We start from the raw sequence: 24,502 nt of genomic DNA, 5'->3' as shown, positions 1-24,502 counted from the left end.
TGAGAAGGGAGTGTTACATAAAGGCTCTGCAGCTTCCCCTTTTGCTGAGGTCCTGCCATCTGAACTGGCTTGCTGCTCCTCCACAGCCTACCCTACAACTGAAATATTTAAAAACTAAATCCAAAGGGGAACTGAAAACAACCATTTTATTCAATTATTGAAGTAACCTAGAAAAAGTGAAGCATTACAACGTAAATGGTATTTCTGAACATGTATTGGTCTACAGTGGGTAGGTCTATGAAGGCACTTAGAACCAACACCCATGAACAGATCACTTCTAGCATATTCTTCTAATATAAATACTAAAAGACATGCATTGAGGCAGTGGTGAAAATACAGAATTCTCTCCTGGAAAAACTTCAATGCCTTTGCCATAGCACATAACTGTTCTGCACACCTCTGGAGCATGCACAGTCTCTCTTTTCAGGGCTGTAGATTACTTCGACCCAGCAAGATACTGCATCCAAAGCTCCCCCATGGCGCTTATTTTTGGATAAAAGGACCCGTTGGTCAGATTGTCAAAACTATTAAAAATTAATCCATTCTTCTTCCAATAAAAACATTTGAATAAGCTACATTTTAAATTTGCTTGCATAAGCAAGAGTTAGAGTAATGGCCTTAAGATCCACAGGACCATTCTTTTTTGTAATATATCAATGTTTTTTGCTTTTTAAAAAAATACAGTAGTAAAGACTTGAGGTATAACTTCAAAAAATACTTGATAATCTTTTGCAGGAAAGTAGGTCGCTTCATTGGCCTCGGTTAAGGGTTTTCCCCCATAGTTGTATGCAGTGACAGTTTTCTGGGTCTGAAGTTCTTTTGGGTGCAAAGATTGTTGTTTCTCAAAATAGCAGTTATTATTTCCTTGCTGCAGAGAGAAAGGGATATTTTTAGCATGTCAGGCATATAACTGCTGTCAAGACAATAAGGAGGGGGGTGGGTTTTGTTGCGTTTTTACCTCCAGGGCAGTAGGGATAAACTGCAGTTATTCCATAGAGATGTGATCGCTGCTCTGGAAGATACTCATCGGTAAAGGAGCCGGTTTCTTTATCAATCGCTATCACACCATCCCTGGTGATAAAAGGGGGAGAAGTGCTTTACCCATCTATGAAACTTGTTTTTTTTCCCCATCTATATGCATTTAAGAACAGACGTGGCTCAAAAGATGGGTCTGAACACCTGCACAACTAAGTGGAAAGAAATTTGCCCTGTAAAATCTACATCTAGCTCACTCAGTGCAGTTCTCCTTGGTGATGCAGCGTCTCAGAGCCAGCCTTCCAAGGAGAGATTAGCTCCCTGAGAGTCTCCTCCAAGTGTGGCAAGCGCTTAAGTGTTTGTTGTAATCTGTTAAGATTTGATGGAAGTTTTGAGAGCTTCCAGCTGGAGGGGGAACAGAGGCGAGTTCCTGATGCCGAGGCCCTTGGGTGGTGGGGGAGAGGGAACAACCGAGGACAGCTTCTTTTCTTTGACTTAATCTAGATTCAGAAACTTGGGCCAAGTTTTCTTTTAAAAAAAAAAACCCAAAACCCAGCTCTTTCTGTCCCTCCCAGGAAGCTGGGGTTATTTCTGAACAACCGTCGAGATTTACAAGCGGGTGTTGCTGAATGTGGCACTGCAGGAGACCCGAGAGAGCGCTCTGGTGAGGGGCCAGGACTCGGGGACTGGGGAGCAGGACTGGGGACCGCCTTTATTTTTCCCCCCCTCTGGCTCAAAGCCCCTCGGAGCTGCTCACTAGCACGGCTTGGGCAGGGAGTGGCAGAGGCTGGAGCCCCAGGAACTGCCAGCTCAGCGCTCCTGGCCGCAGGAGGCGGCAGCTTTTCTTTCCTTACCGTCTCCAGTCCGTGTGGTAGAAGTGATTGGCGTAACTGATGATGCTGAAGGGGTAGTTGAGGTTGTTCTGTATGACACGCCGGCCCATGCCGTCGGGGAAGGTGCACTCCAGGTGCTTTGTTCCTTTTCAAACATAAGACAGTTACCAGGCCACCAAAAAAACCCCCACCCAAACATGTTCTTTGTATTCACTAATTTTTGAAACAGCTTCTTGGCCTAATGATGATGGAGAAGCAACTTGTGTTCTTACACCAGGACTGTGGAAGGGGGCAGAGAATCCCACAGATAGCAACAGGCTAAAGACAGATTTAGCTGGTTTTAACCCTCAAGATTTAGTGTGTTGGAGTCTGAGCCCTTCTCGGTGAAGTTACCTGCGTCTGCCCAACAGAGCAGCTTGGAGAAGGGGTCGAAGGTCAGGCCGTTGGGCAAACCGATGTCTTTATTCACCAGGACCCTCCTGTTGGCTCCGTTGACAGTAGAAGTTTCAATTTTGGGCGCTTCACGATTCCAGTCCGTCCAGTAAAGGTTGCTTGGGAAATAATTATATAATGAACAAGCAGGACACACAACACTAAGGAGTGGTAGGAGCTTATCAGCTTCGTTACTGGTTCTTGTCAGGAGAGAGGCCTGGTTTTCCCCTTAACAGTGCCTGAAATAAATCTTTGATTTGAAAAAAACCTAAAAGAAAACCAGAACGATGTCAAACATGTTTACGACCCGACCCGTGGCTCCTAGATGAGGGCGAGTCTTAGGAGTAGCACATTTTGTATCGCAACAGCACCCCAGAGGCCCAACTTGTGTTTTCAAAGGCCGGGCAAGTTTCAAAGCTTTTAAGAATAATGGACATCCCGCCACTGAAACAGCAGGTTTAGCCAAATGTTGAATTACTAAATAAAAGAGGGGGTGGGGAACAGAGCCAATCCCTCCTACAGGGTGTGCAGCTTAGAAGAGCTGCTCCTGGGGTCAGGCTGGGGCCTTGGCACTGCTGTGTGCATTTGACCCTCCCCTGAGGGTCCTACCTTGTCCCACCACAGATACCTGGCTGAAGGCAAACAGCCCCTCTCAGGTTTTTTCCCCTAAAATATGACTCCTACTGCAAATCTGGTGCTGTGCCAGAGCCCTGCCTGGAAATGCCGCTGCTCACCCTCGGACGGGGTCCACTGCGATGGCCCGGGGGTTCACGAGCTCCGTGTCGAAGAGCACCCGCCGCTCAGAGCCGTCCAGCCGGGCTCTCTCGATCTTATCCAGGCCACTGTCGGTCCAGAACATGGCTCGGCGCAGGTGGTCCACCGCTAGCCCCTCGGGGCTGATGAGCCCTGCCAAGGGATGGCTGTGGTCAAGTGCCTGGGGACCTGTCACGGTGCCCCGAGCCACAGCCAAGGGACGCGAGTGCGGATGAGGAGCCCCAAGGTGGGACAGCCCCGGTGCCACGATGGGCACAAACTGGTGTGGACCCGTTCGTGTGGCTTTGGGGGGATGTCACGGGTGGTGGGAGCACACCTGAGTTGATAACGGTCTCCGGCTCAGCGCCTGGCTCCAGACTCGCCCGGCTTATGGTCCGGCCAGCCACGTCGGTCCAATAGATCGTCTTCTCCCGGCAGTCGTAGTCGATCCCCACCACGATGGAGCCCTGTCAAGGTTGGGAGAGGGACACAGGGTGAAATCGAGCACCCACATCCCTCCAGCCAGCACCAGGAGCTGCTCAGGGCACTTTGCGAGATGCAGTAATGTGGAACGACTCTTGAATCCCTTTTTCCTGGCAAAACCCAACAGCGATGGGGTCCTGCTGCACACCCCCGGCTGAACCCTGCCGCGGAGGATTTGAGGCCAGCTGTCGCAGGCGCACACCCACGTCCAGATGGGTTTAAAACCCTTTGGCTCAAGGAGAGACTGCTCCAAGAGTGAAGCCAGCCCCAGGAATGACCAGCAGGAGGGGGAAAGGGAATACTTGGCGAGGTGTTTCAGTTCCCCAGGGTGCCGCGGGGGTTGTGGCTCAGTTTTCAGCGTTCCTCTCCCTTGGTCTGGCCTGAGTGGGGATGCACATGGCCACGCTCCAAGAGGAGTCTGAGGAAGGGAAGAGGCAAGTTTGCAGTAGATGTGCAGCCCATGGCCTGTGACCAATGGCCAGGGAGCTCTGCGAGCACTTGCACTCCTTGCAGCCCCAGGTTGTGACCCCCCCCTCTTCCTCCATCTTCGCCCCAAGGCAGCTGGCACAGCCAATATCCCCACAACACAACATCAAGAGGTGACCCCTCAAACCATCACAGAATCATCAAGGTTGGAAAAGACCTTGAAGATCCTCCAGTCCAACCATGAACCTCACACTGACCGTTCTCAACTCCACCAGATCCCTCAGTGCTGGGTCAACCCAACTCTTCAACCCCTCCAGGGATGGGGACTCCCCCCCTGCCCTGGGCAGCCCATTCCAACGCCCAACAACCCCTTCTGCAAAGAAATACTTCCTAAGAGCCAGTCTGACCCTGCCCTGGCGCAGCTTGAGGCCATTCCCTCTTGTCCTGGCGCTTGTTCCTTGGCTCAAGAGACTCATCCCCCTTCTCTGCACCCTCCTTTCAGGGAGTTAGAGGGCCATGAGGTCTCCCCTCAGCCTCCTCTTCTCCACACTAAACCCCCCCAGTTCCCTCAGCCGCTCCCCATCAGACCTGTGCTCCAGACCCTGAACCAGCTCCGTTGCCCTTCTCTGGACACACTCGAGTCATTCAATGGCCTTTTTGGAGTGAGGGGCCCAAAACTGAACCCAGGAATCGAGGTGCGGCCTCCCCAGTGCCGAGTCCAGGGGTAAGATCCCTTCCCTGTCCCTGCTGGCCACGCTATTGCTGATACAAGCCAGGATGCCATTGGCCTTCTTGGCCACCTGGGCACACTGCTGGCTCCTGTTCAGCTGGCTGGCAATCAACCCCCTCAGGTCCTTCACAGCTCAGGCAAGAGCGGGCCAGGGTGATGCGAAACACGGAGCTGCGGCACCAGCCCATCCCCAACTCCCGCCAGTGGTCCCGCACCCCGCGCCCGGTGCTGGAGATACTGTACATGCAGGGAAAGCAGGGTCTTGGCTGCCTCCTTCTGCAGCCGTGTGCCGTTGAGCGGGAGGTAGCCGATTTGCTGTCCCTGAGCGTAGAGCAGAAAGGTCCCCGTGGCCGGTGGGGACACGTCGGGTCGGGGAGATGGCCGGACGCTGGGTGGTGCGACGCTGGGGAGACCTGGCACATAAATAAAAGGGGGGACAAGGGAGAGAGATGGCTCGGGGAGCATCATCCCCTTGGCTCCGCACCTGAGCGGCAGCAAGGTGCAGTGCCAAGTGCCCATGCTGTGCTAGATTTAAGGGGGGGGGGTCACTCTTGGGGTGCCAAGCTCTTACACGGTGGGGTGCTGCCAGGCTCCGAGCGTGTCCCCTGGATCTCCCTGCCGCTCTCGTCCACGCACCAGCAGTACCCGCTGTCCCCATGGCACTGCAGTGGGGTGAAGGCTCCCCCCGCCTCGCACTGCGGCACGTACTGGTCGCGGCGGGGGCTGCCACCGTAGTGCTCCATCAAGCTCTGCCGCCAGCGCTCGCACATGGTACGGGGCCGCTCCGTGGGCTCTGGCATGGGGACAGGTGAGTCACCCCCTCCCGTGATGGACCCCGCGCACAAGCTTGGGGGAACTCAGGGCTTTGCTGGAGCCCTGCGTCCCCCTCTCCTTGCTGGGTGCCCCTCCACGCTCTCAGTATGCCGGAGGGGCACCACAGAGTCGGGGTGCTACAGAGAGGGGACAGCACCCCCCAGGGCACTGACCTGGGCTCCCGCAGCGAGGCGGGGTGCTGCCCGGCACCGTCCGTGTGCCGGCGATCTCCTGCCCCGCGGCGTCCACGCACCAGCAGTGCCCGGTGCTGCCGTGGCACTGCAAGGGCCGGTACCGACCCTCCTCATCGCACTGGGGCACGTGCCCGTCGCCCACAGGTGAGGGTCCCGGTGGCACCGCCCGCGGATACAGCCGTTCATGTTCACAGGGGGTCAGCTGTCGGACGGGCTCTGCTGGCAGCAAACGCCCCCACCTCAGGCTCAGGGGGTGCCATGCAGCTCCCCTGGACCCGCCTGGCACCCAGGTTTGGCCCTGTGTCACCCAGGGCTGAGTGATACTCTGCCGGCACTGCCTGACCACCCGCCTTGGGTTGGGGGCAGCCCTCCCTCCAGCCCCCTCAGCACCCCGTGGCTGTCCCCTCCATCGCAAGATGACAGAGGAGGTGCCCCAACAGCCACTGCCACTATAACCCCGTGGGGCCAGGTCACCCTAAAGACCCAGGAGCCCCCGTGAAGTGCCCAACCACCCATTTGGCATCACCCTGCATCCAGGCCACAGCAGTGAAGCTGCCAGCCGGGTGGTTGGGCAGAGGGTTCCCTCTGCTCGCTGCAGTCCCACTGTCCCCTCTCTGCTGGAGGCTGGGCCCAAAATGCTGCATCTGGGCAGGATGGGCAGGGACAGGCAGGGCTCTGCCTGCTCCAGCACCTTCTCAACACCCTCTGCCCCCGAGCACAAGCCAGCCAGGGCATCTCCTCCCCCACGGTGCAGGGAGACGCTCTGCCCCAACAGCTGGGTGCCCGCCGATCCCATCGGGGTGCCAACAAGATGCCAAAGGACCCCACCCCACCTCCCCTCACCCCCTCGAGTGCTCCCCCACCCCGGGGCACTGACCTGGGCTCCCGCAGCGAGGCGGGGTGCTGCCTGGCACCGTCCGTGTGCCGGCGATCTCCTGCCCCGCGGCATCCACGCACCAGCAGTGCCCGGTGCTGCCGTGGCACTGCAAGGGCCGGTACCGACCCTCCTCATCGCACTGGGGCACGTGCCCGTTGTTGACAGGCGAGGGTCCCGGCGGCACTGCCCGTGGGTACAGCCGCTCGTGCTGGCAGGGGGTCAGCCGCTGCGTGCTCCCTTCTGCTGCTGGAGAGCCAAAGCAACAGCAGAGTGAGGATGGGGGAAGCCCCCCCGGGCAGAGCCGGAATGAGAGTGAGCCGGGCAGCCTTACTGTGCGTGCACTGGAAGCCATCGCCCTCGTAGCCGGGTTGGCAGCGGCAGGAGAAGGAGCCCGGTGTGTTGTAGCAGGCGGCAGCCGGGTCACACGGGTTTTCGGCGCACTCATCCACGTCTGCGCACGGGGAAGATGGGGATCAGCCAGGGCAAGGCACCCCGGCAGCTACGTGGTCCCTCCCGTGCCCCCACCATACCAGAGCAGTCGATGCCGTCACCGGTGTACCCAGGGAGGCACTCGCAGGCGGGGCGGCCCCCGGCACGGGGCAGGCAGCGTGCCCGGTCGCCTGGCGCACAGGGGTGGCTCCCGTCCTCGCAGGGGTCACTCGCTGGTGCCAGCGCTGCAGGGACAATGGGGTGAAGGGGTGGCCGGGGTGAATCCCATGGGAGGGATCCCAAAACCGTGGGGCTGGCACTTACGCACACACGCCTGCCCGTCCTCCGCTGGCCGGTAGCCGCTGCGGCACTCGCACCGGTAACTGCCCGGCACATTGAGGCAGACGGTGAAGGGGCCACACTGGCTCAGGCCCTCGGCGCACTCGTCTACATCTGGAGGAAGGGGGAGACACCGGGCACCCCGGTAGTGGTGGGACACCCCTATTTTCAGGGTCTGGCCGCTCCCAGCCTTGAGGGGGGGTGTCCTGCCTCAAGCTGCCCATCCTCTGTCCCCACAATGTTCCTGGAGCGCTTCCCCTGCTGCCCCCAGCACCCTGCCTCAGTTTCCCCCCCCTGATTCACCCAAATCCTTGGTGTGTAGCTCCAGAAGACCAGCACCCCAAATGGCTGTGGCCACTGTGATGCCCTGCGGGGGACGGGGTACCCCAGCCCTGCCCCCCTCAACTGCCTGCAGCCCCCACTCACCTCGGCAGCCCCGTCCGTCCCTGCGGTACCCGGCTGCGCACTCGCAGGTGTATTCCATCCCCACGCCGGGCTGGCAGCGCGCCGTCACCTCACACACATGTGTGTTGTCATGGCACGGGTTCACCGGGGGATTCTCGGCATCGTCTGCGGGCAAGGGGGGGTGTTAGGGTGTGGGGGAAAGGCCTGGGAGACACATGGAGTGGGGAATCACCATTCCCATTTATATCTGATGTCGGCATTACTGCTGTGATGCAGAACTCTTGTCCCATGCTGGGACCCATGGCTGTGCCATCCAGTGCTGGGAGTGCTTCACAGAATCACAGAATCATCTCGGTTGGCAAAGCCCTTGAAGATCCTCCAGTCCAACCATGAACCTCACACTGACCGTTCTCAACTCCACCAGATCCCTCAGCGCTGGGTCAACCCGACTCTTCAACCCCTCCAGGGATGGGGACTCCCCCCCTGCCCTGGGCAGCCCATTCCAACGCCCAACAACCCCTTCTGCAAAGAAATACTTCCTAAGAGCCAGTCTGACCCTGCCCTGGCGCAGCTTGAGGCCATTACCTAAGGGTGATGAGGCTTCAGCTCAAGCTGCTTGGGAAAAAAAAAAAAAACCAAAACCAAAAAACAAACCTCTCTTTGGGCTGTTTTTAAGCAAAGCAGGGGCTGGCACCCTGGGGTGAGCACCCTGGGGTGGGTGCTGGAGCTCACCTTGTGCCGAACCGACGCGGGCGGCGAGGGCATAGCGCAGGACGTGCTCCTGGCCGTCGTAGAGGGCGAAGGCCCGTGCCACGCTCAGCCGCTGCCGGGCGGGCAGGCGGGCGTGCGGGCAGCCGGCGAAGGTGACATTCTGGCGCAGGCGGTAGGACAAGGTCTGGTTGGCGGTGCCCGCGGCCAGGATGTATTCCCGGTGAGCAGAGGATGTCACAGCTGCTGGACGGCCAGAAAAAACCCCCCACGGGGTGTGGGAGAAGAGGCTTCAGCACCGCTGTCTCTCAGATCATGGGGGGAAGCATGGTGGGGATGGGGTGGTTTTGGGCTGCTCCGGGGTGGCGTGTAAGAAAGCGAACGTGGGGCTGAGCACGGGCTCCTACCTGAGTTGGAGTAGTGGTAGAGCTCCTTGTAGGGAGCGATGTGGACGGTGACATTCTCCGGGAGAAATGGCACCTGGCCCTGGATGTGTGTCTTAAGGTTTAAATAATTGTCTGGCCCCAGGCCCTCGGCTGTCTGAGTGACGTGGACCGTCTCCTCCCCAGGGTAGAAGGTCACCTCCAGACTCTGGGTGAATTCAGCGCCTGGGCAGGAAGAGGGAGCAGGCGGCGTTTGCTTGCAGGATTTTTAGGGAATACGACCCCCAAAGCATCCTTCCCTGCTCCTCTGGCACACCCGCGAGGGCTCACAGCAGGGAGGTGATGCCAAACCCGGGGAGACGATCGGAGGAGCCGTGGGGCTGCCCCAAATCCGCACCCCTCATCGCCTCCCGGGGCCACCCCACCAGGAGCCACATCCCACGGAGCAATGGGGCTTGGTGACACATCCCAGGTCCCCGCTCACCAGTGATGCTGAAGCCGTTCTCGGCACCAGGCTCCTCCAGGGCGAAGAGCCAGGCGAAGAGCCCACCGATGGGCAGGAGGGGCAGGAGGGCCCGGGCAGCGGGTTGGGGCACCCCGCTGATGGCCGTGTAGGTTCGGCCGTCGCTGCCCACGATGTAGGCGTGTAGGTCAACGTCCTGGAAGTGGACGGACGCCCGTCCCACTGTCAAGCTCCCGCTCACCTTCCCGTTAAGGCGATGCACGGCCCCTGGGTGGGGAGATGGGCACCCCTGGCAGTGGCCACCCGGGCACAGGGTGCCCATCCCCGCCGGCCGCCCCGCGTACCTTCGGGCAGGCACTGCCGCCCATTGCCATAGTAGGTGGCCCGGCAGTGGCAGCAGACGCCGGTGGCGTAGTCGGTGCAGAAGGCGTGCGGGGAGCAGCGCCCGTGGTGCTGGGCACACGTCTCCTTGCTGGCCGCGCTGTAGGTGAACACTGGGGCCAAGGGGAGAGGGTTGGGGACACGGTGACAAAGCCACCCCTCATGGGGGGTGGGCACCTTGCCTCCCTGGCCCCAAAACCACCGTTGGGAGACAGGCCGGTTCCTAAAAAAGCTGCCTGGGATGCATAGGGGAGGGCTTTGAACCTGTTGCCTGATTTCAGGCAGATCTGACAGAGGGTGAGAGATCGAGTTCCTGCATATTTTTGGGAGACAGCCGGCCCGGGACGGGGCTTTGCTCCCCCAAGCACATGCCACAGCGGCTCCGCAACCTGTCGCCTGAGCTTCCTGTCCCTGAGGTTCCCTCCTCACAACACGGAGCAAAGCCTTCGGGCATGGCCATATGGCTCCGGCAGCCCCTTGGCAGCAGGATTTGGCCAGGAGGAGAGGAGCTGGGAGGGCAGCAGCTTTGCAGGAGCGATGCCAGCCCACGCTAGCTCCAGCCCCGGCTGCTCGGGAAGAGACGAGCTTGCAGCAAAGAGGCCTTTTTTAGGGGGCCACCCACAGAATCATCTCGGTTGGAAAAGACCTTGAAGATCCTCCAGTCCAACCATGAACCTCACACTGACCGTTCCCAACTCCACCAGATCCCTCAGTGCTGGGTCAACCCGACTCTTCAACCCCTCCAGGGATGGGGACTCCCCCCCTGCCCTGGGCAGCCCATTCCAACGCCCAACAACCCCTTCTGCAAAGAAATCCTTCCTAAGAGCCAGTCTGACCCTGCCCTGGCGCAGCTTGAGGCCATTCCCTCTTGTGCTGTCACTTGTTCCTTGGCTCATGAGACTCATCCCCACCTGCCACGAGACGTTCCCGTTCGGTCATCGCAAGGGCTGCGGCCACTCACCGTCGGGGTTAAAATGCACGTCTTCCTCCACGCCGACACCGTGATGCCCGGAGCTGTAAGAAGAGGGGTTGGCAGAGTACCTCTGCCGGGCACCGCCATCCTCATCGGGGTGCAGCCGGCGGCTCCGCTCCTGCCCCGGGGACACGGGCAGCCCCTTGGGGACGATGCCCAGCAGCGCTGGGGCGCGGGGTCCGTGGTCGGGATGCGGTGACGTGGCCTCTGCGCCACGCTGAGCCGGCAGCTCCGTGGATGCGCGGTTGTTGCGGCTGTAGAGCGCACGGCCGTAGTCGCCGAGGCCATGATGCACGGGGCTCTGCACGGTTCCCCCGTCGCCCCCCGGCTCCACGTGCTCCAGGGGGGCCACGCTGCCCACGTGGAAGACCCACACACCGGGTACCCCCACGTTGCTCTCCCTGCAGAACAGCAGCACAACATGCATGTCCATCGTGCCCACCCCAAAGAGACCCACCCTGCTCCACACCAACCGCCCCCAGACCCCCAAAACAGCTCCCAAAAAGTGCCTGTGCACGTGGGGCCGAGCTCCCCAACACAGCCCATCGCCCCCACCTCACTCCCCTCCTTCTTCCAGCCTTCAAAAGGCTCCAGGGGTTGGGAAAAGGTGACCTTGCTCCCCCAGACCACCCTGCACAGCCCCTCAGCACCACGCACCGCTCCAGGTGCCTCAGAGCCTCCTCGCTGCTGGCCAGGCTGTGGAAGAGCCCGTCCCTCTTCGGGTCGTCGCCGTCCCCCCGGCTGAAGCCCACCCTGGCCGGCAGCTCCAGCTGGACATTGTAGGATTCCTTGGGCCGTGTCCCCAGGAACTGGAGGCCACCGTCAGGGTAGAGGAAGATGGCGTAGGTGTCCTTGTCATCGTAGGCTAGGACCGCCTGGAAGGTGTTGAGCTGGCAAAGGGAGAGCAGGACAGATGGACATCATGGAGGAGCAGGACCCCAGCAGAGGACTGAGACAGGGAAGGGGACGAGGGATGTGACAGCCACCTCCTCACACACAGCAGTGCCCGGAAGCACCCTGAAAGGGCCCTCTGTTGGCCTGCAGACAGAAGAGCAGGAGCAGGGGCTGCTCGTGCATGGCCAAAGCCCAGTCCATCGTGCTGGGAAGATGCTCAGCATCCCCCAAACGGGACCCCAGGACACAGCCAGGCCACCCCCTCTCAGCTGCACCAGTGCAGGGCTGTCTCTTGGAGCTGTCACACAGGGAGGGGACAGCCCCATACCATGCCCAGGAGCACACCACAGCTGGCACCCTGCCACCCAGGAACCCCTCACTCCTGTCCCCTTCCTCCTGCCCTGTCCCTGACACCAGCAGCCCCCCTCTGTCCCATCAGCCTCGGAGGAAACCCCCACACTCCCCCTCCGTTTCTCCCTGAGAACAATTTTAGTTTGGTTTCCTCAGGAAAAAACATGCCTGTGCTCCAGCCTTCCCCGCACCCATACGTCCCGCTATAGGCACGCTGGCTGCCTGCCGTGCCGGCCCTGCGAGCCTTGGGGACGTGCCAGCCCTGAGCGAGGCTGCGCCAGGGAGCGGGACCACAGCAATAACTGATGGATGGAGCGAGCACAACCCTTACGAGCCACCAGAGAACCCCCCCACACACACACCACCCCCCTCATAGTCACCCCAAATGCAGAGAGACCAATGCTCGCAGCGTCTGAGCCAGGCATAGGTCCGAAAAAATAAATATAAGTGCGGAGCAGCAGCCCTTCCCCACGAGCTGCTGGCAGCCGCAAGCGGGGAACAGCGCCCAAGTGAAGGAAAAATGATTAAGCTCCCGGCTTCACCCCGGGAGCAGTGGGCAGGAGGGGTGGGGGCTCCCCCCGTGCAGCCCCCCTCAGCCTGTCCCAGCAGCGTCAGCCCCAGTTTTGGGGCTCAGGGCCCCTGGGGGCATCGCAGTGTTTCCCGGCAGCCCCGCGGGATATAAAGAGCCTTGTTGTGTGCGTCGCACACTCGGGCATTCAGAGACCCCGTGCAAACGCGGCCAAAAAGTTGGGGAAGGAGGGGGAAAAAAAAAACCCCACCACCACCCCAGGGGCTGGATTCCTCCCCCACGCAGGCCAAATCGGCGGCAGCTGCAGGATTCATTTTGCCTCGTGGTGGGCGGTGAGGGGGGACGCGGTGGGTGACACCGACGTGCTGGCACGGCGGGACGCAGGGCAGAGAGCAGGGTGGGGAGGGGAGGGGGGGCAGCCCCCGGCTGCTCCTGGCAAAGAGCTGCAAAGGGCAAATTCCAGCTCAAAGGGCAATTTTTCCTCCCGCAGAAGCGAGGTCAGCTCTCACTCCGCTGCGCGGCCCTGGCAAGCGGCACTGCAGGGACTAAGAGAGTCCCCAAGGAGCTGGAGGGGACAGGGCGCTGCTGGCAGCACTGACAGACCTCCCGGCCAGGCAGGACCCCCAAGGCAGGGACCGGGGAGCCTCTAACCCCCCCCAGCCTTAACCCAGCTTTCTGCTTTCGAGGCTCAAAAAGGACGAGCAACGACTTTCCAAAGCAGGGGGTAAAGGCTTAGAGGTCAATCCTGGTTCTGAGCAGCGGGAGGGCGGCGTTTCAATAAACGCCATATTTTGTCAGAAAAAAAAAAGTGGTGTTTGGGGAGTTTTTTAGCAGTTTGGGCTAAGGGGGAGTTCGGCAAAGCACAGGCACAAGCTGCATTTCGGTGCGTCTTGAATGAAGCTTTCCCTGGAGCTGCCTGTTTCCAAGCAAGACCGGTTTCATTTTAAAACCCGATCTAACTTCTCAGAGAGGAAAAAAAACAATTGGGAAGAGAAGAGGAGGCTGCATTTTTGACGGCTGCGAGGTCGCTGCGAGGCCCCTGATGGCATCTCTTCAGCTGCTTTCCCAAGTTTTAAATTAGAGGAAAAAATGTGCGTTGTTTCCTTCCAAACCTCGTTTTCTTCCCCTGCTTGGCCACCGCTCTCAGCAACCCGCTACCGAAGGGCCCCGGAGCGGGGGGACGGCCGGCAGGGATGGCTCCTGGTGGCCCGTGGGGACCTGGTGGCTACTGATGGGCTTTGGGTTCAGCCCAGCACACTGCGGCGAGAGCCCGTCACCCATTGCACAGCTCTGGGTCTTCGTCACAAGCGTTTTCCTCCTGCGGCTGTTCATATCCAGCTCGTCTCAAGAAGCCCGTCCTGCCGCCGAGCGTCACCGTCACCTCCTCGGCACGTCATCAGCTTAACGTGACGGCTCCTGCCCCAGCAGCAGATCCAGCAGTTTCGGGGAAAGGCAGCACTGTAGGTCCACCCACTCAGAAGCCTTATCAGCCCAAGGGTGGAGAGCTCAGGTCACCTCCCCGACCCGGCGGACCACCTACGAGCTTGTTTTCCAGACTCAAAATCAACCCACGGTGGAAATTCTGAAGCTGGTTCCTCGCCGGCAGCGTTCATCAGCGCGCGGGCAGAAGGACCAGCCCCAAGGTCTGGAGACCGATGGGTGACCTGGGCTTCCCCCAGCTCTCCCCTTGGCCCAACTCTGCCTTGCAAATCCACAGCCACCGGCACTGTAAAGCTTGGCTTGGAAAGCTGGGAAAAGCTTGAGCACCTCCAAGTATGGAGTTGAAGGCAACTTTTAAACTTCTTCCGCCCATCAGCAAAGCCAACAGACCCACCGACAAAGCTCCACATCTCCCCCAACGCTCATCCAAGGTTGGACCCACCATCTAACTGCCCAGAAAGAAGAGACTGAGCGTTTTGGGTGCTACGTGAGGAAAGCTCATCCTCCCGTGACGCGTAGGGTGGGCATCCAACCTCGGCCCATTGGCCTCACCTTCTCAGAGGGCTCGGCGCCCTGCGAGAGCTCCTGGTAGGCGCCCACATTCTCCCAGGTGGCGATGAACGCATCGGTGGGCACGAAGGAGCCGGCGGTGCGGGGGAACCCAGCCTGGATGTAACCCGCAGCCTGGTCCAGCACGTCCGGAGAGTTGTCTTGCCGATAATAGATGTTCCCTCTGTCACCGGAGGTGTCGAGGTCGGCCAGGAAGGGAGCGATGACGGGGAAGTCTGTGGGGAAATCGTCATCCACGTACTGGGTCTCCCTGGGGAAATCCTGGGTGGAGATGACCCCGTTGGTCCCCACCTGCGGGGAGAGTGGCACAGGGTGCTCAGGAGGTGCAGAGGTGCCTCCACCAGCGGTCCCCCACCGTGTCCCCCCTCTCCCCGGTGGAGTGGGGCACAGGGCTGGGAGTCCTGAGGCCGCATGGCCCCATCCGGCCAAGGAGAAAACAAAGACCTCGGGCTTCTCCGTCCCCCAGAGAGCTGCAGCTCAGGGGCCGCCCCAGCTGCAGCCGCTGCTGGCGGGGAAGCAGCTGCAAGGGAGAAAGCCCTCTTGTTTCTCCACGGCAGGAGACACCGGGCGGGAGGGGGAAAATGGGTAGAGGAAAGGGATGGATGGAGGAAAGACACGTGCAGTGGTGCAGGGCTGGAGGCGGCAAAGACACACGTGGAGGGTCAGGGGTGGGGAGAAGGAGCGAGGGGTGTCAAGGGTAAAGGCTGAGGAGAAAAGGGGTTAGCGGGATGGAAAGGTGGGGAGGGGGGGGAAGATGGAGGGAGGGATGGGGGGACAGAGGGATGGAGAGCGGGGAAGATGGAGGGATGGGGAGGCCGGGCAGCTGGAGGGACAGAGGGAGATGATGGAGAGGAGGAAGGAAGAGCGGCGGGGGGCCGGGGGGAGGCCGGGGCCAGCCGGGACTCACGTAGAGGCGGCGGGCAGCGCGGCCGTAGAGGCGCAGGGCGCGGCGGAGCAGCACCCCGGGCGAGCTCTCGTCGTCGCCGGGCCGCAGCCGGGCATCGCCGCGGGCCGGGCCGTGCGGCAGCAGCCCCGGGCGGGGCAGGGCAGCCCCCACCGCCGCCAGCACCGTCAGCACCGCCACCAGCATCCCCCCGCCGCCGCCGGCCGGCCCACGGCACATCCCTCCCCCCCTCCTCCTCCTCCTCCTCCTCCTCCTGCCCCAACCTCCCGCCCCGACGGGGCGAACCGGCGCAGCGGAGGAGCGGAGCGGACCCGACGGGACGGCCCCGACCCGCCGGAGGGAACCGGAGCCGGTGGGGCGGGACGGGGCGCGCCGCGGGAGGGGCGGATCTAAACGGCGGTCGCGCTGCTATTGGATCCCCCGGCCCCAGCCCTGACCAATCGGGTCTTACCCCAAAATCCGCCCCGGGCTGCAACCCCCCCCCCAACTGCCCTTCCCCCGCCCCACCCCGGGCTGGGTACCGCGGGGGCATCCCGGGGGCTTCGGCGCTGCGGGGGGAGAGGGGGGTCCCCCCTTTTTGCCCCGCTGCCCCCCGGACCCTACATCCCCCCCCCCTCCGCGCTGTAACGCCCCCGGAGCCGGGCCCGAAGCCAACCGGGGCGTGGGCGAGAGGCTCGGACCGCTCCCCACTCGCCCCCCTCGGATCCTGCTCCCTTGAGGCGCTCAGAAACGTGACTCCTTATCCACAGGGAACCAGGATGGGGTTGGAAGACGCGGGGGGGGTGGTGTTTGGAAAACTGGAACGGCGACCCGGCCAAAATAATGTCGTGCGGCTCAACTGGCAAGTTGTCAGCGAGCGGAGCTGGCCGCCCCGTGGGCTCCCCACGCACGCACGGCAGCCCCGGCGCGGGGTCACCGCTGTTTATCCTTTCTCAGACCCATCTGCCGTCATCTCCGCCCAGAGAGGCCTGGAAGGGTCAAGGCTTCGAGGACGGGGCAGCCGGCGGGGTTCTTTGGCTTTGATTTGGGGTGGTGGGGTGAAAGGACACCCCTAAATCCATGTGGCTGGCCTCACTGAGTGCTCCTGGAAATCCAAACTGGGAGCAGCCAAAAGCTCTGCTCCATCTTCCTGGAGTGCTTCCCGCTTCCCTGGCTCCAGGCCAGGGTTAGTATCGCATCTGTCCCGAAACGTATACATGCCCGAGGAATGCCAGATAACAAGGAGAGAAGTGTCAAACCCTGTAAGCTGGCGAGAGAAATAAATCAGCGACACATTCGTGGCATTCCCGGCAGGAATCCTGCAGGGAAAGTGGCTGCACGCCCTCCGCCCCGTCCCTGTTGTGGTGACAGGGATTTGTCACTGTGGTCCCCGTCCCCTCCATCCCGCATCCCAGCCATCCTGGAAAGCAGCTCCCACCCGTGCCGGGCCTGGGGATGAGCTGATTTGGCAACCTGGCTGTTCTGGCCAGCGTGGCGATGGCGGGGGCCGATCCGGACAGGCTGTGGCCCCCTGGTCTGCAGTCAGCTGGCCGGCTCCGGCCCTCGCAGGGAGACTCCTCGCCTGGCCACGGAAAACCATTAGAGCTTCGAGTGGGGTTCAGGCCAGCTGGACGTGGTCCGCAGCCTTCGAGGAGTTCCCTGTGCCAAAGAAAAGTGGCTTTTCTTTGAAGCTTAAATACCTCCAGGCCTCTGGGGAAATCGGGTACAGCCCGGTGAGACCCTGGCAGGGATGTCCCTCCCACAGGGAACATTTGGTGGCACTTAGGAGGTGGCGATGGGCAGAAGGGGCAGGAAAGTGGGGGGGACACAGCCTTGCTGCCCTGTGGGATGTTTGGGGGCTATTGAAAATACAAACCTAACCATCCCTGGTGGGGTGGAAATGTTACAGTTATAAAATGTCTTGCTACTGCAAGGGAAAGATTCGGGGGGGATGATTTGCAAGCTGCAGTGGCTGCTGTCCAGAGGAGTTTCATTAAGGCATTTATCTTTGAATATATTTTTTAAGGGGCAAATTAACTTGGGTTTTCAAGGGAGGAGCTGCTAACCACAAATTCCCCACGCTGGGTGCAGCCAGCACTGCCCCGTGCCTGGGCAAAAGTGGCCCTGTGGGACCTGAGGACCCTCTGCCACCTGGAAGGGGCAGCTGCCAAGCTTTTTGCACAGTCCTTAAGATGCTAAAAAATGCTTTTTTAGCACCACCTCAGCAGAACTGGCACCAGTCAGTTGAAAAAGTAGCAGCTGGGAAGAGCTGGAGTCACACCTTGGCCTTGGGAGCGGAGTCACGCTGGCACGGAGATCCCTGCGGCTTTGGAGCATCACTGGGTGTGAGGATGGGGATGGGGATGAGGATGAGAATGAAGGTGAGGATGAGGATGGGGATGGGAACAGGAATATGGATGGGAATGGGGACAGGCTATGCTCGTCCACAGCATGTGCTGGGAAAGGAGGTGCTTGCGGGGACTGATCCCTGTAATCGCTTCCATGTGCCTCGGCAGAGCCGTTAGCTGGGGGGGGGGGGGGGGGGCGGGAATTAGCCCTTCTCACAGTTTGGGCATAAAAAAAAAAATCAATAGGCATTTACTTGGCGTCATTTTGTGCAGAAACAGATGTGCTGAAGTTGGAGGAGGTGGAGGATGCTCTGTGGGACAGGGCTGGGGAGGGATCCAGCTGGACCCAGAAGCCCCCACCGCCACGGCCACTCGCTAAACCGAGCAAACCAGGACAAACCACTCGGTGCCTGGCAACTCCCCCCTCGTTGTGCTCCTGCCAGATGTGGCTGCCAGGGTGGGCCGGCAACCCCCTGCCCTGCTGAAGGCCTTCGCCCTGGGCTCCCAGCGAGGAGGAGGAGGACGGGCAGGCAAATCCCTGGCGCGGAGGCTGTTTCAGGCAGGAAATCCCGGCAGCCTCTTCCCCAAGGGCTGGCAGCCCTGGGATTGCTGAGCCGAGATAAGGGAAGCAGCAGGAAATGTGCATCTCTCCTGGGGCAGCCGGGAAAGGAAATTTGATTCCGAGGCTGGGGACTGCAGCAGAGAGCAGGCGCTCGTAGGATGCACCAGGGCCACTCGGCGCTTTGGGGTGTCAGGCGGGGGATGTGGGGGTGCGGGAAGAGCGGGGCTTCGGCTGTCTCCGGCAAAGTGTCCTGTTGCCAGCCAGGTTAGTGGGTCACTGTAATAATTCCCTCAGAGCGTTTCTCCTCTGGGTTATCAGAAACCAGTCCTGCTCGAGGTTGAGCTATTTGGCAAAAAGGGCAACAAACTAGTGTCTTAAACATCCCCCTGGTTCTGGTAGGAAAGGGCTCTCGCAGGGAAAGGGTTGTGCACATCCAAATCAGCACACACAAGTTTTTTGGCCTCGTGTCCTCAGAAAAAGAGATGTCTGTGGGGTTTCCCGCCTCATCCTTACTAATTGGAATCTGTGGGATAATTTCAGCCCAATCTGACAGCAGGATCTCTGAGGGTCTATAAAACCAGAGAGAAGAAAGAGAGACCCCGTTAGCTGCCCCCTCACCTGAGGAGGTGGGCACAGCCTTGGGTTTGAGCTCAACCCTTACGAGCCATCTGAGACTCCACAACGGGTACACAGCTGGGGTGAGCCCAGCTTGCCGGCAGCGGGAAAAACCTCTGTGTTGTGTCGGGAGCAAAGGAGGAATCTCTGGGTGGCCGTGCCCCTGCCATGGAGTGGCTCTGCTTCCCCTCAGGCCATGCCGAGGCATCTCTCTGGGTGGCTCCATCCACGGGCCAGTGGCTCCTGGCTGGGCTCGCTGCCTTCCCCGTGGCTGTTTCCTTTCCTGGGAGCATCCTGCCGGGTGCTGACAGCGGGGAAGCCATGGCAGCGGGGCAGATTCCCACCAGCGCAGCACCATTTCTATTTTTGGGAGCGATTCTCGTTAACTTTGGTCTCACTTCTTCTCCTCATGACTCACCCCGGGGCCACCAGCCCCGAGCAGTAAGAGCACCCACCGGACACCCCGCGATCCCAAGCCACCCGCCTGCACCCAGGGCTTGTGGCCTGGCCACGGCAGCCTGGAGGGTGCCCACCCATGCTGCAGATGATTTCCACACGCAGGGTCCATCCCACACGCTCCAGCTGTGACCCAGCACAGATCTTTCCTCTCAGGGCACCAAACATGTTCTGGGAGAGAGGTTGTCCTTACGGAGAGCTGGGAAGACGGGGTGCTAGATCACAGGTGGGTCCTTAGTATGGAAAAACAAGTTTTTTACAGAAAGAGGAGGGTTTCTTGGCACTGGGAGACTCAGCTGGAGCAGAAGTGTGGGAAAGCAGCTCAGAGTGCATGGAGAGGAGAAATAAGGCACTACTCTAAAAGATGAGCTGGTGAGTGCTGGGTTCTCCCAGCTGGAAAGGTAGTGGAGCTCAGATCTCCCAGCACCCCATGGAGCCAGAGACTCATGGGATGGAAGCACCGCTCCCACTTGGAAAAGCTTCCCGAGGCATCTGGAACACCCGCCCAAAGGATGGCTCCAGAATAGAATACATTCTCCATTGTAGAATGTATTTTAAGACATGAAGGTAAAGAAAAAGTTGCGTTTTTTTAAATCTCTGGAGTTCTCCTTCCTTCCTTCCTTCCTTCCTCTCTCTAAATATTGCTGCAAAGCTGGTTTTGGTACCGCGGCTGCTGGATGAGCGTGCTGAGCCCTGCGAGCCCCCCGTGCTGCTGGCATGCCGGGAGCTCGGCACAGAGCTCGCAGGGAGCTTGCCTGACACTGACTGATTCCTGCGCATGGTTCCCCCAAGATTAGCCACAAGTTCCTTATTTGGTCTGGGCTCCAGCAAACTCCCTGGCAGAGGGGATTTCATCTGCCAGAGAGAGCAGCTTGGATGGGTTTGTGCTGGGGCTGGAAGCATCCGCCGGGGCAGCAGGGAGGGATAAGAGAAAATCACAGCAAAGATAAAATCAGCTCATGCTCTGTGTTTCCAAGGGGGTCTTGTGTTTTTTCCTACATCCCAGAACACATCAGGCACAGATTGCCTCTCCCCATCACCCCCTGCGGCAGGTCCAGTCCTGCCCCATCCCCATTCCCATCCCCATCCCCATCCCAGTGTTCTGGCCTCCGACACGCACCGGGCTGAGCTGATGCAGCTTTGAGACACTTTCCTGTGTGTTTATATCCTGAATCAAGTGTCCTCTGCAGAATTAGGCTTTATTTGCTGGATGGATGAGGTGCTCCTGGGATCTGCCCAGCTTCTCCCCAGCTGGGGGTGGGCAGGGAGTCCCAGGGGAGCTGGGACCCCGTGCCTTGCCCTGGGAGCACCATCAGAGATGGGGTCCAGGCCCTGAGCCCCCCCCTTGCTCTTCACCCAAACAGCCCTTCCCACAGCTCTCACAAATCCAAGGCTCTCCCCAAAACCTCTCTGCAGCCCATCTCTCCTCGCCTGACCTCCTCGGGCCTCCAGCCCTGACCCCTGCAGCACCAGAGTGCTCCGGGGTGACTAATCCCAGCAATTAGCCTCGTTGCCTGCGTTTATCGGCTTCCTGCCTTTGTCTCCCCCTGACAGCCTCTCCAGGCAAATATGCTTTTAGCCACATTTTCCTGGCTCTGGCTGTCCCGCCAGCCTTTGTCCCACGGAGCCTCTCCGAGCTGGGTGAAGAGGTTATTCTCCCCTGACACGTGTCCCTTCCATCTGCTCATCAGTTTTTTGGTCATCAAACCGGTGACCAAAAAAAGCACCCAGCAGCGCCGAGGTCGCTCTGGTCCGTGGCGGCGGACAGGCCAGCTCTGACTGGAGGCAATAAGATTCATTCTTTAAACTGCAGACCCAGGGGCGTTACATGCTAAAAGGGATTTTAGGGCTGAGCGAGCTGGTGAAATGGGAACAGAGTGCTTGGGCTAGTCTAAAATTCAATGGGAAATAGCAAAACACATGGGCAGCACATTTGGGAGCCGCCTTCTCCGCCCAGCCCCTTCCTCTGGATGGGCTGTGCATCTGCAGGGGAGCTCTGCGGACCCACCGAATTTCAGAGGGATGAAAGCTCTCACATATAGGCTTGACCAGCCTCCCATGCCTAAAGAAGAAAGGCAGGTTGCTTTAATTTAACTCCTTTATTTTTTTTTTCCTTTCTGTTTTCATTTTTTTTTCACTTCAGGATCCATCTCCCCTTCAAGTGAACTTCAAAACCTCCCAGGATTTTTCCCCACGGAGGTACAGGCTGCTCTGCAGTGGGTCTAACCCTGCTCAGGGCTGTCTCACTTTGCTTGGGTTTCTTGGGTGCTTTGACCCCGACGTAGGTTCCTTTTCACCCAGGATGTGGGTCCCTTCCCCACAGCAGCGGGGGTGCTCTGATGGGCCAGCCCCTCCCGGGGGAAGTGGCCCTGCCATCGCGTGGGCACACACGCACGGACCCACGGCAGTGCACACACATACACCCATGCCACAACTGCCATCCCCCTGCCACCGCCGGGACCACCCCTGCCCACACACAAACGTCAGGCCCTGTCACCGCCCCCGCCCCCCCCCGCCCCCAGGCTGCACAGGCAGACACACACTTACAGTCATCAGGCTACACCCACCCCAACCCCCCCCCACACACCAGGACCAGAAACCTCACACACACACATGCTGCAGAACACCTCCCTCCCTCCCTTCCTCCCTCCCTCCCTTCCTCCCTCCCTTCCTCCCTTCCTTCCTTCCTTCCTTCCTTCCTTCCTTCCTTCCTTCCTTCCTTCCTTCCTTCCTTCCTTCCTTCCTTCCTTCCTTCCTTCCTTCCTTCCTTCCTTCCTTCCTTCCTTCCTTCCTTCCTTCCTTCCTTCCTTCCTTCCTTCCTCCCTTCCTCCCTTCCTCCCTTCCTTCTTCCCTTCCTTCCTTCCTTCCTCCCTTCCTCCCTTCCTCCCTTCCCTCCTCCCTTCCTTCCTCCCTTCCTCCCTTCCCTCCTCCCTTCCTCCCTTCCTTCCTTCCTTCCTTCCTCCCTTCCTTCCTTCCTTCCTTCCTTCCTTCCTTCCTTCCTTCCTTCCTTCCTTCCTTCCTTCCTTCCTTCCTTCCTTCCTTCCTTCCTTCCTTCCTTCCTTCCTTCCTTCCTTCCTTCCTTCCTTCCTTCCTTCCTTCCTCCCTTCCTTCCTTCCTTCCTTCCTTCCTCCCTTCCTTCCTTCCTTCCTTCCTTCCTTCCTTCCTTCCTTCCTTCCTTCCTTCCTTCCTTCCTTCCTTCCTCCCTTCCTTCCTTCATTCCTTCCTTCCTTCATTCCTTCCTCCATCCTTTCCCCCCCGCATCCCTCCCCTCCCTCCCCAGCCCCCAGCCCCTCTCCCCCCACCCCAGCAGTGCCGATTCCCACCCACTCTCACTCCCGGGGCCCAGGGGACACCCCCTTACCCAGCTCCAGGACCCCCCTCCCATACTCCCCCTTCCAGCTCTCCCTGCTGCCTCCCACCCCAGCCAGGGGAAGTGTGTGGAGCAGCCGCCTGTGACTCGCCCCTGGTTGTGCTGGAAACACCACCAAGCCCAAACCACTTTCCTTGCTTGTTCCGGTCATCTGGCGGCTGGGCCAAGCCCTGCCCCAGGCTTTCGGGGCTTGTGCAATTGGGGAAACGTTGCTCCACCAGCCCCTCCTTGCCCAACGCCTTCCCACCCCAGGGGCTGCTTGATTTTTCCGCCTTCTTTTCCCCACTCTGTCAGAGACCTGCTGGGATCCGGCGATGCTGGCAGCTCCCCAAAACACAACACCTGGACCCGCTGCCCCCCACGGCCTGAGTCGGCCGCGGCTTTCGGCAGATTTCCCGGCCAGCCAGAGCTATTTTCTCCTCTAGCCGAGCAGCACTGCAATAACACAGCTGGAAACCATCACCGGGGTTTCTCCCGCCTGGGTCACCCGATGACTCAAAGCGGGTCTGTGTTCCCAACTCGGAGGGACCGTGCACCCAAGCAGCCCCCCAAAACCCCCCACTCTCAGAGGACACTGTCATGGTCAGGATGGGGGTACGCAGGGAGCTGCACCAGCTGCTGCTTTTGCCTTTCTCTGCCAACTTGAATCAGGGTGTTTGGGCATGTTTGTGATGCTCAGTGCATCTTCCCAGCAAAGAATAAATCCTAGGAGGGAAAGCACTGGGGTATCACCAGCTTGGGTCCTCCCCATCCCCACGCCCCAACCCCCGCGGGAGCAGCACCCTGGGTACCTCCCCAACCTGTTATTACAGCACTTGGGGCTGTGGCAGCACCCACCTGCCCACACCGGAGAGCTGTGAATCCCGAAATCCCACTGCCTGGAAAGAGTGGAAGGCTGAAAAACCTGGTGGGTGTTTAGTCTGGGGAAAACCGGAGCTGGGGAAGACGTGGGAACAGTCAGGAAAGGACACCGGGGAGGGGGAGGCGATGCTCTGCTCCCCTCCCCTGGGGGACCGGGGTCCCCCAGGAATGGGAATGGGGCTGGGATGGGTGAGGAAGCACCCGCCAGCGGTGATCCAGCGCTCCCAGGCAGGGAGGAGGTTGGCTTTTCTCCGCAGGACCCTCCCAGCTTTGTTTGCTCAACATGCGAATATCCAACAAGAGCTGCTAAAACCGCCGTTCCCCGGCCAGCCGCATCCCTCCATCCGGCTCCCCGGCACAGCACCGCCTGCCAAAACCCTCCCCATCTAACGGGCTCTAAATTAGGTTATTCAAACACCGCCACAAACACTTCCAAAGCGAGCACTGAGCTGGAGGAAGGAGAGAAAATCGCAGTAGGGTTGCCCTGAGCCATGCCGCTGACGAAGAGCAGATGGACACGGCTTCTCCGGGCCGAAACGGCTCTTTGGGAAAAGCCAGGCTTGGCAAAAACATGGCACAGAGGTGGAGCAGGCACCCGCTCGCCAGCCCTCGCAAGGAGAAGCCGTATGGGGTCAGCAAGAGTTTTGGAAAAAAATCCCCTGAAATTCCTTGTGGATGCTTCAAGTTTTTCCAGCTCCTCATTTATCTTCTGGGTTTGTGGCTTGCTGCTTTTTCTTCCGCTTTGGGTTGTTTCTGTTCTGTTTTTTTTTTTTCCCCCTCTCCGCCAGGAATGTGACCTGTGAGAAGAGGGTCACGTCGGAAGCATGACGAACAGGAGAGCTTCGTCATACATGGTGACGAGACTTTCTCAAAATTGTTTCCCCCCCACACACACACCCAAATAGCTGCAATTTATGCAAATGAACTAAAAGAAGAGCTGAAGGGGGACTCGGCACATCTGGCTGCCCACACTGGTTTGTCTCCCAGGGGAGATGAAGGATGGTGATGAGTCTGTGGTCACACTCC

The 24,502-nt window shown here is 59.8% G+C and overlaps 1 protein-coding gene across 2 annotated transcripts; it reads right to left on the bottom strand.

The window, feature by feature from the left end:
- Positions 1-127: 127 nt before the first annotated feature.
- Positions 128-15,507, bottom strand: NID2 (nidogen 2). 2 transcript variants are annotated; one of them, XM_074869203.1, is made up of 22 exons: positions 15,289-15,507; positions 14,364-14,672; positions 11,255-11,487; positions 10,586-10,998; positions 9,588-9,737; positions 9,265-9,510; positions 8,805-9,005; positions 8,422-8,643; positions 7,711-7,854; positions 7,270-7,398; positions 7,047-7,190; positions 6,848-6,967; positions 6,517-6,762; positions 5,619-5,855; positions 5,204-5,425; positions 4,876-5,045; positions 3,331-3,460; positions 2,975-3,146; positions 2,202-2,359; positions 1,830-1,953; positions 959-1,071; positions 128-868 (listed from the first exon to the last, which is right to left on the bottom strand). In XM_074869203.1, the coding sequence occupies exons 1-22, from the start codon at positions 15,502-15,504 to the stop codon at positions 858-860; spliced, it is 4,110 nt and encodes a 1,369-aa protein (XP_074725304.1). In that variant the 5' UTR covers positions 15,505-15,507; the 3' UTR covers positions 128-857. The 2 variants fall into 2 exon arrangements, with proteins under 2 accessions (XP_074725304.1, XP_074725305.1); XM_074869204.1 differs by having other exon boundaries at positions 8,422-8,640.
- Between the last annotated feature and the right edge of the window lie 8,995 nt (positions 15,508-24,502).

The sequence above is a fragment of the Strix uralensis genome, chromosome 4 (assembly GCF_047716275.1).
Source record: "Strix uralensis isolate ZFMK-TIS-50842 chromosome 4, bStrUra1, whole genome shotgun sequence".
Taxonomy (NCBI): Eukaryota; Metazoa; Chordata; class Aves; order Strigiformes; family Strigidae; genus Strix; species Strix uralensis.
This window is presented reverse-complemented; position numbering and strand designations above follow the sequence as displayed.

Coding starts and splice junctions, on each gene's coding strand:
- NID2 (XM_074869203.1), bottom strand. CDS start 15,504: ATGTGCCGTGGGCCGGCCGGCGGCGGCGGGGGGATGCTGGTGGCGGTG. Junction 3,461..4,875: donor AGACCCTGCTTTCCCTGCAT/GTACAGTATCTC, acceptor CAACCTTGACAG/GGCTCCATCGTGGTGGGGAT. Junction 1,954..2,201: donor GCTCTGTTGGGCAGACGCAG/GTAACTTCACCG, acceptor ATGTTTGAAAAG/GAACAAAGCACCTGGAGTGC.